A 13637-nucleotide genomic window follows, 5' to 3' on the forward strand; every position below is an offset into this window, starting at 1 on the left:
ACCGTATCTGTAATCTGCACCATAATCCAGTGAGATTCCCTTCTAGGGTGAAGACAGGCATTATTCAAGCGAACATTGCCATTCACACATGCCTGCATGCTCTCCTGGCTTTCTGTCTCATTAGGCGTGCTACATTAATAGCAGCCGTTGGTCGTGAATAGTGTCTTGCAAGACCTTGAATCCCAATCAGATCATGTCCCGTGTTCAAACTCTTTTTAAAAAGAAAAGAAAAACACTCCTTGCTTACTGTTCAGCATTCCTGAGTCCATACTTGGCAACGGTGCCTTTTCAACTTAAACAGAGAAACTTTATCCGGCTCTGCTTTCCCTGCGCAAAACACAATGCTGTATGACCATAGTGCTGGTGGATAGAATCCCTTCCAAAACAGAAGTCAATGGCAGGAGTCAAGGCAAAACTAAACTGATGGGCAACCAATATCGTTTTTCAAATGTCTTACAAAATAATGCCTCTTTACAATATAAGTGATTACAAGCATTCGCCTGCAGGGGGATTAGAAAGCCAACTGGGGACTAATGCTGAAGGTATTACTCATAGAGCTCTGAAATATCATAAGTACAGTGGAGTTGCCACGTGATGCACTCCACATTGTGACAGTTTCCACTGTTAACCATAAGGGGTGCTGCTTCCCATCAATTATAGGTTTACATCCATATACTCTTCATTGGGATTTCCACTTGCTTCAGTTACATCATGTATCCTGAGCAGGACGCTGTAAACAATGAACTGCAGCATGAGCACTGCAATGCTCTTGTATAACGAAGCTATACGAGGACTGTTTGCTGTTTCAAGGTCAGCATATGGTCTGTGCTGGGCATGACAAGAGCTGTCTTTTATACAGTGCAAGTGCAACTGCTGTGCCTGTAACAAGATCTGACATATTACTGCAGTGCTGTATATGCATTGGTAGGTAAAGTCACTACAATCTACTACTCTACAAACATTTGAGAAATCTGTAGATCATGTTTCTGTGCTCTGTAACATATACCTTTGCTGTTTAGTCCCTGTGTAACTTTGTAACCTTTTGGTTAGACAGGATGAGTGAATTAGACCAAATGGGGTCCAAAATTCTGCAACATTTTCCTATTCTGGTTATTGGGGGAGGGGGGGATTTCTGATCCTTTCTGAAATCATTGGTTTGGTGTTCAGATTTGCTCTACTCCATTTTGTGACCCCAATATATTCAGAATAAGGTGAAGTCACACGAATTAGGAGATTACAGGGCTCATTTTATCCTGGAGCCCCAAGTGGTTGAAGTGGGTGTTGCAACCGGGACGCAATTCTATTTGTAGTTCCATATTTTGTAGAACTACCAAGGTGGAATGAATTGCACAAACAAAAGGATTCTGTTTGCTACAAAGTTGTAACACAGTGACCCAATACATCCACAGGATAAAAAGGGACATTGTAATAGTCAGAATACAAAGTGCATCCTTGTACAAGTTGTAGAATTGTTGCTTACTGTACATGTTTCATGTTATATACAAGGTGTGCAGTGTATCATGTTCTATATAGCATGCTATAGTGTTTTTGCAAGTGTAACGAAACCCTAGACTAGTCCTTCACATTATACACTGGCTGCATGTTATGTTCTGAATATTACGCTGCATAATCCCTATGAACTATCAGGGGGCCCCTCCTCTGTTGAACAGTGAATATTTACACAACATTTTCTATTTTTACAATCTACTGGCACAAAATGAAGTAGTAAAATGAAGATTTTAGTTAAAATAATGAAAACAGACCACCAAAACCAAAATCACAATAAAAAATAATTTGTTTTTTTACACACACACACACACACACACACACACACACACACAAATATTCTTTACTTTAAGAAAATATTTAAACACTTGAATTACACTATGTAACACAATTTTTGGTTCCTGGGTAGTAAGTGTTATTTCGTAATTGCTTATGCCTCAAAAGTATAGAAAATGGCTATTATTCCCCACAAACTTTGCTTTTGTGACCAGGACAGTGATATTTTGAAATGTACCTATTTCCAATGAGAAAATTATCTTTTCGTTCACATAAAGTCAGAAAAAAACAACATATGAATCCAAATTAACATGTATTTATACTAAAGTAATACAAAAATGACTACAAAATATTTAGAAGTGAGTAGTTTTTCGGGATTTACGATTATACTGTAAATCACTTTCACGAATCAGCCCCCAAATGTAGTCTCCCATCATGTTCACGTTATACTGTCCTTGGTAGTGGCGTTCAAAGTCCAGTTGGTGGAAGCAATCGCCTTGCTCCTCCGAGTACACTCCCATGTTCTCCTTGAATTTATCAAGATGAGCATCAAGGATATGGACTTTGAGGGACATCCTACAGCCCATTGTGCCGTCGTTCTTCACCAGAGTCTCAACCAGCTCCACATAGTTTTCGGCCTTGTGATTTGCCAGGAAGCCCCGAACCACTGCGACAAAGCTGTTCCAAGCCGCTTTCTCCATACTAGTGAGCTTCTTGGGGAATTCATTGCACTCCAGGATCTTCTTTATCTGTGGTCCAACGAAGACACCGGCTTTGACCTTTGCCTCAGACAGCTTAGGGAAGAAGTCTTGAAGGTACTTGAAGGCTGCCGACTCCTTATCTAGAGCTCTGACAAATTGTTTCATAAGGCCCAATCTGATATGCAGTGGTGGCATCAGCACTTTCCGGGGGTCCACCAGTGGCTCCCACTTTACGTTGTTCCTCCCCACAGAGAACTCGGTCCGCTGTGGCCAGTCCCGCCTGTGGTAGTGCGCCTTGGTGTCCCTGCTGTCCCAAAGGCAAAGATAGCAGGGAAACTTGGTAAAACCGCCTTGGAGACCCATCAGGAATGCCACCATTGCAGCCTCTTGATGCCATCTCAGAAAAATGCAGATATGCATCCACTTAGGCAGCTGGAACTAAATTGAACTGGTGGGCTTAAGGCCCCTGTATTTATACTACTATTTATATTACTGGAAAGTTCTAGAAAGTTCTAGAAGTTACTCCAAGTTTACTCAGCACTGAATCTATCTGGAATGTTCTGGAAAATAGGTAAATTTCAAAATATCACTGTCCTGGTCGCAAAAGCAAAGTTTGTGGGGAATAATAGCCATTTTCTATACTTTTGAGGCATAAGCAATTAGGAAATAACACTTACTACCCAGGAACCAAAAAAATAAAAAATAAATTGTTACACGGTGTTATCTAACGCTTATGAAATTAAAGGAACTAATTAAATAACCCAAATTATAATACATTATCTTTGAATTATTAAGACAGGAATAGCAAGTTTTAATACAGCTTGGCATTATAAGAAACATTACAATTACTTTGTACTATGGCATCAATCTTTCCACTAGTAATTTGTCATTGGGGTTGTATTATAATAAACTGTCAATTCCTTGTTAGGAATTGCAAACACTTTTAATACAGGTTTATAGACGTTTTCTTAATAGATCCATAAAATAAATGTACAGATTATTTGGTGTCTAGACCTAGGTGTTCTGATTGTAGGGTTTTCACCCGATATAGCCAAAATTAAATTATTAACCCAATTTCATGCTGTTTCATTTATATTTCAATGACCAGGTCACACATACGCAATTTATATATAGCTAGGACAGCTGGTGTGCTGTTTTACAACGTATGTATCTGTAGCAACTAGTAAGGTATGCTTAAGTTGGGACATACTGTACAGTCCGGTACAAAATTATGAAGCCACCCATCAAATATAAAGCCAAAGATGGCCCCCTGCACCCTTTGATCAGATTTCATTTTGGAACAATTATGGAATTGAGAAAAACCTCCAAGATGGTTTCTAGACTTAAGAATTTCCCCATTGGTGGTAATTGAAGCCACTGGCAACTTGCACTGCTGGAGATGAGTTCATCACTTTGTACCCTTTTTTAGTTTTCCAGACTCAAGGTGCCTTTGTAACCTGTAACTATGCATCAGTCACTTTATGGGCAATAGGACAACCTCACTTTTACACTTTACACAACATGGTTTGGGCTCATTATATTATCTGGCAGATCCAGTACTGTTTTAAAGCCAGTATATATGTTTTTAACCATCATCATCAAAATAAATAAATAAAACCACAAAATCAGAGCGCACATCAATACAGACCGGATCTTTTCAAACCATTCATTCTAACCACATTAGAACAGAACTTATGATATTATATTCCTTCTCTAATGTATGAGATCGGCGCGTTGAACAAAGCGTATTCAGTGTCTTGGGGTTCTTTCCTATTCATCAATTTGGACGACTATGGCTGTGGAAGGTGATCCTAGAAAACACTTTCTCAGGTTAGAAATTATTTTAATATAATGTAGGACTACTTAGTGTGCCCTCTTGTGTGGATTCCATTGGGGCAAAGAGTAAAAGTGTAAAACTGGTTATGAGAAATACAAGGGCAGTCTTGTAAACTTAGAAGTATAAAAGCATCAGGCACTGCTGGGGAGCAATAGGAAAAAACAACAACAACCACAAAGGAAATGTTGGAACCTGTGTGCAGAGTTCTAAAGAGGTAGCAGCAGTTTTACCAAATCTGAAATAAATGGGGGTTAAATGAACTGGCCCATGTTCTGGTGTGCTGCCCCATTTGCCATTCTGTTTTTAAAAGGGTACCTTTGTTTGTTGCAAACCTTTAGACACGTGTCTCGACATCTGTGAATCCTGGCAGGAGATCCCCATTCACAGCGTTGCTCTCTGAAGGAAGCATCTTATCCTTGCAGTGATCCTCTTGCTGCCGGCAGCGCTGGTTCCAATGATAGATAAGAGGGACGAAGAACAGAACCGTGCCACCAATAATTGGGGGCACCCCAGCCAGGTAAAAAGCTACGTGGTAGTTGCCAAAATAATCATGAAGAATCCCTGCAGTTTGAAACAAACAAGAACTGTTACTGGCTAGCTTTTGAGCGCTGCCCGACCCTTTGCGGTGTTTAAAGGACACAGAGCTAACTAAACAATTCCACAAAATCTTATCCACAATGTATTGCCATCATCTCGTACAGCCATGACCAAAAGTTTTGCACTCTATGGAATTAACAAATTTTGCTTCACAATGTCGAAGGCCTGGATGTCTGCCAATTTTCTTCAGCTCAACACTAGCAAATCTGAACTTTTTCTAGTAGGATCAAAAACTCAACAATCTCAATATAGCTGCCCTGAACCTCAGAAACTGACTGCTGCTGCCTTCCTCCACTGTATGAAGCCTTGGTCTACTTCTTAACAGCAACCTCTAACTTTGATGCCCACATCTCCTCCGTGGTCAAGTCTTCCTTCTACCATCTTTGAAACATCTCCAATGTCCTTCTCTACCTTTCCCTGCTGGATGCGGAGATACTCCGTCATGCATTTGTCTCTTCTCGACTCTACTACTGCAACTCTCTCTATGGTGGTTTCCTGGCACGCACCACAAACTGACACAGACTGACTGCCAGGATCCTTACCCGATGTAAAAAGCATGAACACATCACTGGCTACCTGTAAAGTTCAGGATTATTTTCAAAACTCTCCGGCTCACCTACAATGCCCTTCATCACACAGGTCCAAAGGACCTCCTCAATCTGCTGACCCGCTATTTTTTTTCAATACACTAATTTTATATCTCCCCAAAGATGTTTCTAGTTATTTTAACTTTTAACCTTTAAATGCTTTGATGCATTGACCTACGGTAACTCAAGATCTCACATGAGTTATTTGCTGTCTAATTCAAACTGATCGCCACAAAAATGTTGAACAGAATGATTTAGTGGTAGGCCAATTTTTTTATCAAGCTAAATAAGTCTATATAGGTTTAAATGGTAAATCTCGCTTTGACTTTTTACATTTCAAGAAGGTTCATTTGTAGTATCTTGATACATTGTGCACCAAATACTGTATATTATATTTAAATAAATACAAAATTAAATGAGAAAAGTAAAAATAAATACTAAATCATTGAAAATGCAAAGTGCAATTATGAAGAAGGGTTAAAATGAATGCATTAAACGTAGATGCTCTCTTTCCTTTGCTCAGTGATCTTTGTACTAACCTGCTATGGGCGGCCCAGCTGTCATGGGGATTGCCATGAGTCCCAGCAGGTAACCGATGGCCTGGGAGGCCTGCATGGGCCCGACCAGCTCGAAGGCGATGGGGGCCATGATGGTGATGAAGCAGCCATCACACAGCCCCAGGAAGAGGCAGACCACGACGACGCCCTCAAACACGCGGCACTGCAGGATCATCATGGACATGAGTCCCAGCAGCAGGAACGAGGCCACCTGGCAAGCAGTTCACTTCAAGTTAATAGGCCCACTTCACCCTGCCAGGATGGCAGGGGTTCCTAAATATGTTATTTACCTCACGTGCAGACCGGCAACAGGACAAGAACCTTCACTCCTCGAACTGTATGACTCACCCTGCACAGGTGAGCCACTAGGGGACCTCTTGACAAGGTTTTTTTTTTAAACTATAAAATGAACTAAACATGTAAAAATATTACCACTGAAAGACTCATTTAAAGTGTTGATTCAAAAATAGCGTTTCTGTCTGTTAAAAATATTCATTTCGGTCACGTCAGCTCAAGAGTCAATGACTGTTGTAAAATCATTATTTTTGGTTGGAATGTCCTTCATAGGCACTTTAAAATGATACTAACATTATCTGTCTAGGTCATCACTCTCTATATGGATTAACAGCCTTGGTGACACCTTTCAGCACCTTGTGGAGTCTATGCCACGTTGTATCAAGGCTGTGATCAAGGAAAATGGTAGCCCAGTCCGATATTAGATGCAGGTCCTAACAAAAGTGCCCAGGCAGTGTATATCAAATATGTCCTTTGCTTTTATCATTTGCTTATTTCAAATGGACACCTTCACGCATTTGTCATGTTAAACAGCATTATGAAAAATGTTTGAATGAACTGTGGTTGGACATTACCTGCATGTAAATCTTCTTCACTCCCGGTATGAGGTCTCCTATTTTCCCAAAAACCAAACGGCCAACCCCTGACGATGCCCCGATGCAGACCAAGAGAATCCACTCTTTCTCGGTTTCTTTAAATTCTTCCATGACGTAGTTCACCTAAAAGCAGAAAAATAACTTATTCTGTGGGGATCATTACCAGCAGCTTTTACATATCAAGGGCACATTTTATTGTGTTGCTCTGCAGGTAACCCTTTAATTACTGATTCTGAATCAGCTGTATTGTCAAAAGCTCAGCGAGAGCTATGCATTGGCTTTGTCGTTTATTCATAGTTTGTGGCAACTGAGGTAACAGAACAAAGTCTGAAAGGATTGTAAAACATGTATTGTACAATTACCCTTCCTAAATACTACTGTATTGAGGCCTGTACAGTGCTCTTAGGTATCTTCGTTTTCAAAATACCATACTTCAGCACCCACCTTTTGCAGTAATATATTTATTATGAGACGATTTGGGTACTTTATTGAAACATCATTTAAAACCGTTACATGTGCAACAGGGTAGCTATAAAGTCAATATTATTACATGTAAAGTATTTGTTGTTTCTGACCAACTGAAACACAGCCTGACTTGAGTGTAGCAGGGTGGGACCTAAGACAAGCTGAGTATCAATCATGTCTAACACCCGCTCGTCAAATTAGAAAGACATATAGGAACACCTCCTCGTTCCTCACTGGAAGATTCTGAGGGGAGGAAGAGAAAATTCAAACAATTCTGTATTTGTCATTCTGAAGTTTGAACTTTTTTAGGTTCTACATGAAAGATAAATATATGTCACTTATCTCATGAAGTGGTGAAACCTTTAACAGATTTCTCTGTTTCAATGAGTCAGATCAAAACAAATGCTTTACTGCAAAAGGTGTTCATGGTATTGTGTCCTCTCTGCACAGATACAGAAGAACCACATTCCCTCATAGAATAATTACAGTGCTCCATGAATGTCCTCTGTTAGGGAAATGTTTGTTTTGAATTATCGGCAATATTGTGATCAATGGGTTTAGTATAACTAAATATAGGGGTTTAATATAGGTTAAAATATATATATTTTTTTTACTTATTAAAAAAACTCATTTTTCGCAATCTAAACTCACCAAATGAACGTACGGCACAAAATAGCCCAATACCGCTGTAGCCACTCCAAACGCCCACACTCTGTATGTGGTCACGCGAAAAACCCTCAGGTTAAAGAACTTGGGCATCTGTGGCAGGCACCTCTGCCACCTACTCCCACCTCCTCCCTCAGCGTGGGGTGAGCTGTGTGCAGTGGGTAGCAGGGGCTTGAAGGTCAGCGCTAGGAAGGCCTGGACCAGCATGAAGGCACTGAGGATCTGGAAGGTGTAGCTGAGACCCAGCGGACCCACCACCTTCTTCAGCAGCAGCGGCAGGGCCATGGAGAAAACGCTGCTACCAGCCGTCACCACGCCGTTGACCAGCCCCAGTCGCCGGCGGAAATAATGTCCCAGGATGACCAGAGTGGGCTGGAAAGCGAAGGAGGAGCCGCAGCCAAACAGGATCCCGTAGGTGAAGTAGCGCAGTCCCAGGGAACTGTCCGGGGAAGGAGAAAAATAAATGATTAAATATTGTTCAACATATTGAGGATTATTACAATTATCAAAACAGTGATAAATCAGAACAGTGAGCCTCGTTATTTCTATACTAACCCTGCATGTGTTATACAGTAATACTACATACTATACTAATCTATACCATTCATCTGATCCACTTTTCCTTCCCACTGACCCCTGATCATTCAATCAGTTCAATTTTTAGCCTCTAATTATAGTGTTAACTTCACAAAGCCTAATAAGTTGCAACATTCTGCTTCTACCTGTAAAAAGTCCATATGAAGAAACCCAACACTAGATTTGCTGGTGTCTGATAGTACTCATTACTGTCTGTTTGTGTGTGTTGGGTTATAAACTCTCAAACCTTCTGTACCTGTACACTCCCTATTCCTCTCATGAAAGTATGGTATGAACTATAAAAAACTGAAAACATGATAACCCTCTTGGTCCCAGCTGCAGAACATTTATTTTTTGACAAGAGGATTTAAAAAAAATAAAATAAAAATAATAATCATTACAATAAAGTTGGTTAGCGCGATTACATTTTAGAGCCAGGCTTAAATCGCAGTTAACATGCAGTATAGCAACAGTTAGCGCATAACACTTCACATTGAAATAAATAAAATAGGGAGACATAATAATAGAAGTCTAGACATACAATAAAACACAATTCTGCCTTCTCTTTTCAGTTTCATTGCATTTATTTAGTTTTTCTTAGAAACAGCTGATTATACAATAGGCCTGCAGGTACATTTTGTACTGAAACCCATGAAGTTCCAGTACCCTGTCAAATTGATGTACACACAATGTTTAATCATATGTACCAATGAGTTCGGGTGGCACAGAGGGTAAACATTTCTGTCACAGGGAATGATTTGTTTTTGTTGACAAAAAAAGCAATGGTTTAGTTTCAATATTTTAGTGTTGATAATATTCTCAGAAGTGTGTCTGTACTCCTATCAGAAATACATACAGAAATCCCAGGCTTCTCTCTACCAGTCTCAATAATCTTTGGTAACTATTTCTAAACAAATAACAAATGTGAGAAACTGGAAAGAAATATACAGATATGAAAGTGAGCCATACTAAAAAACATTATCATACAACATGGCTAACGGCACTGAATCATGAAAAACATTAGGATACACTTGATGCATTGATTTATACACTGGACCAATGCTTTTATATACAACACTCACTAAATATCACTCCTGTTAAATTCACCCTGCCAACTAGTTTCAAACAGTTGAAATAAATTCAATTTAGAATTTCTTTTGGTGGGGCTTTCTAGATTGGGGTACGGAGGGTTGTGTTTTCCAGTCCATTGCAGGACTTTGTTCCATCCATTTCCTTAATAAATTGGGTGAGTGTGGGTGGGTATATGAATACCTTGGAGCTTTAATCTAGCGCCATAGGGCCACATTTGCACTCCTGATAAATGCCCTAATATTACTGTTTGTATTTATTTATTGGTATTTGATATCAATTTCAGACAACCAAGGTAGGTGGTTGACTGTGACATCACGACTGCGATGGTCACCAATGCAACTGACCAGGCGGATTGGACTTGCAATTGAACAGGCGTCAGAGGCCACAGTTGCTTACTCTAGCACTAGATGTACAGTGATAAGAGTTCCGGGAATGCAGGTTTCCTTCTTACTTTGTTAAGGAGGTGGTGAGAAGCCCGATGAAAGCCACGAACGCCCCGCCCACGGCGGTCTTCCTGCAGCCAAAGTGGTCTGTGAACATGCTGACGACGGGAGAGCAGAAGAAGATCATGCCCATGGCCAGAGCACCCACCCAGGCTGGAGGACAAAGGAGAACACAGCCAGTCAGCCCTACACAGGAGACACACTGCTACATCCATACAAACAACATGGGCTCCAACCACCCAGCACAGACAGCACAGGGCCACATACATTGTTATGGTATCAAGGCTAGTTTATTTAGTGAGGTTCTGTCTGTGATTGTGATTTTTTTTCCTTTTGCCTTCAAATACCAGATATATAATTGTAATATTACCCGCAAATTTTCCTGTCATTTCTACCTCAAATCTCACAAAAATACACTAACAATAATACACTGATGTGCAAAAGTCTTACACATGTTGCATATTTCTACTCTGATGCATTATGAGCATTAACAATATACTCAAAGCCTCCACTAGCATGTTCTACTATTACAACAACTTTGACTTGCATAAAGAAGGAAAAACATTTAGTGAAATAGCTATGAGGTGAGACAGTTCATGAACCACCCTGGCAAGTTTGAAAATAAAGGTTGAGGTATGGGATGGTGGGGTGTGGAAGCATTCATTGAAGGTTGACATTTCAGTCCAACAATGAAAAAGTCCACCACAGTCCAATCACTGCTTGACTTCTGGATATTGGTTCAAGGATTTCCCTGCTAGTTACCTGGTCATATGTATTTTCAGGGGTATTTATAGAAACCTCACATCACTTTACATTAACAGCCAATGTTAATGTTACACCAGAGTCAAACCAAGGCTTTGATAGGTTGCAAGGCATGAAAGGCCAGTGAATTAGCTTGCTGTGCCACTAAGCCCCCACTTTTCTTTTTAATTGGACTTTCCTTTGACACATTGCCAGCTTTTTTCATTTCTCCACTTTCGGAAGTGCTTCAATTGAAACATCTCCTCTGTACCTCTCGCTTGTAAAAGCTGCTTCTCATGATGCTGGACTTTGATCCTCTTTTCCAAAGTAAAGGGTTTTGTTTAATCGTCATTTATTATACATCTTGCTTAATGAAGATGTCTTCAGTTCAAAGCGATAATGCTGCCTGCCAACATTTTGTACCGCTCTGACACAGAATAGAATGGTGTGATTTGAACGTATGTATCTGTCTTTTGTTTGTTTAAAATATTGTTTACAGATTGAAAGGAAATGGCTGATGGAGATGGGATCTTGAGTTTTACGTCCAGTTTTGTGTTTTTTTTTATAACATTTTGTTAGCTTTTCAGAGGCTGTGCTACACTAATACAATTTTAAAATTGATTATAAATATATCAGAGAACTGTGTTTAAAAGTGGGAGGAATGAAACGGTAGTAAAACAAAATTTAGAAAATGTAACCAATATCAATCAATTCAGTAGATTTTTCATTGATGTACAGGATTACTAATGTGAAACCTCCCTGTGTATAAGTTTATTTATAATTTTGACTGCCGCTTCCTGTTCTTAAAAGCGCAGATGATGAAAAGTATTAATGAACTGGGAAGCCCCAAACATGGCTGTATTATCACAAAATCAGTTATACTCTTTCGTAAAGTGCTTTGGTGTGGTTTGCAAGGCGCTATATAAATGAAATTAGATTAATTGCTAAACATAGCACATATATTCGTATAGTCAACAGCACTGTATGTATATACTGTACTTCCTTTTATTTTGTATTTACAGCTATTTAAAAACTTTCAAAACACTGTATTCATTATTGCTGAAAAATGGGGATTTTCATTTCAATATTAAAAAAGAAAACAGCTTGAAACTTATTTCAAGAGGGAGCAATTCAATTATTGTAGGTTCCTGTTAGTTTTATATGGTTCAAACATAATGCAGTCCTTTGTATTATCTTCAAACTTGAGCCCTTAAACTCTCAATAAAAAAATATATCTCATTTCAGGCCATTCTGACTCATAGAAACCACCTGCGTATTTGTGCTCCTTGACATTTAAACGTTTAATTCAGGAATTTATTTTACTGGAGGCTTATGGAAAACTACATATTACATTAGTAAAGATAATTGAGAGAGAGAGAGAGAGAGAGAGAGAGAGAGAGAGAGAGAGAGAGAGAGAGAGAGAGAGAGAGAGAGAGAGAGAGACAAAACGGCTGGCAGAAATGCTGTTCTCTGATTGGTCAATCACACATTCCACCCATTGAAAAATTTCACAACATCACCATGACTGGAGCCTCATTACAAAATACAACAACAAAATTGAAGAATACAGGGACCCCAGGCACCACCCCTTTATAATAAAGCATGTGTTACAACTGTTTTCAATAAAAATAGATAGGCAACTTTAACATTCAATGAAAAAAGAAAACATTCTAACTCTTACACTGAAACAAACAAACAAGAATGATTTATGAGGACTTTAATAATCCCCTCTAACCTGTACTTTCACTACAAATATATATATATATACACACACACACACACACACACACACACACACACACACACACAGTATGGTATTTTTTATAGGACCGCACAAATGATCAACGGAGGGAATCAATTTTATTTTTTAGGTTTTTTTTTTTTTTTAAAACAAAAACAGATGGGAGTCACGTTATTCTAATTCTACAAAGTATCAAAGATCCGTTTTTCTTTTTATTTGAAGTTATCTTTGTAATCTATTCTAATCAGCTACAGTAGTTGTCCTTATAAAAGGTTGAATGCAGTAAAACCCAGTTAAAGCATAGGGTGATAAGTGGACCACATTCCAGGGACAAGTTTCCTGTATTTGAAGTTGATGATATATAAATCACATGTGACGGAGAAAAGGATTTTAGGGCAGGTGTCAAGTGCATGCAAAAGAAGAGCTGTGGAACTGATTCCCTACATGGCAAGAATCTGCCAGAAGGTGGTAAAAATTGTTATTTTCACCTATTTTTTCTCCATGTTAGGGATAACAACAACCAATAAAATTATAATGATTTTAAAACATGTTTAAAGTCTTTACAACAAAAAATAACACTATACCACCCTCCTTGGTCAATCCATACAAATATATGGTAAAACTTGCAAGAAACTAAATCCTTTAGATGCCTTCAACAGTGTACTTATTACAACCCTTCGGTCAGCTTGTGTAGCAGTTTTACAGTGAAATCCTGGTGAAGAGCACAGGCAGGCCTATTAAAGAGTAGTTAGAAAGTGACCAGAGTGGTTAGGTGTGCAGGGTGAGTCATACAGTTGGGGGGGGGGTGGGGGCTGGGGGGTCTCGTCCTGGCTGTGCAAAGTTATTCAGCTTTGTTGGTGACTCCATTGTGAGTTTTTCAATGGTAAGCCCATGAGTGGCACGGAATAAGCTCAAGCATGAGGTACAGTACTTAAAATCACATCTTCTGTACCTTTAAGCAT

General features: G+C 39.3%; 1 protein-coding gene across 1 annotated transcript in view; it reads right to left on the reverse strand.

The window, feature by feature from the left end:
* Positions 1-3134: 3134 nt before the first annotated feature.
* LOC121295174 (monocarboxylate transporter 8-like) overlaps positions 3135-13637 on the reverse strand; it is a 40912-nt gene continuing 30409 nt past the window's right edge. The window contains exons 2-6 of the mRNA XM_041219578.1: positions 10202-10346; positions 8068-8521; positions 6931-7074; positions 6044-6272; positions 3135-4881 (exon numbers count right to left, since the gene is read on the reverse strand). Coding sequence (XP_041075512.1) covers positions 4655-4881; positions 6044-6272; positions 6931-7074; positions 8068-8521; positions 10202-10346 — 1199 coding nt within the window. The 3' untranslated portion in view covers positions 3135-4654. The remainder of the gene's footprint in view (positions 4882-6043; positions 6273-6930; positions 7075-8067; positions 8522-10201; positions 10347-13637) is intronic.

Source organism: Polyodon spathula, chromosome 20 (genome assembly GCF_017654505.1).
Source record: "Polyodon spathula isolate WHYD16114869_AA chromosome 20, ASM1765450v1, whole genome shotgun sequence".
NCBI classification, from domain to species: domain Eukaryota; kingdom Metazoa; phylum Chordata; class Actinopteri; order Acipenseriformes; family Polyodontidae; genus Polyodon; species Polyodon spathula.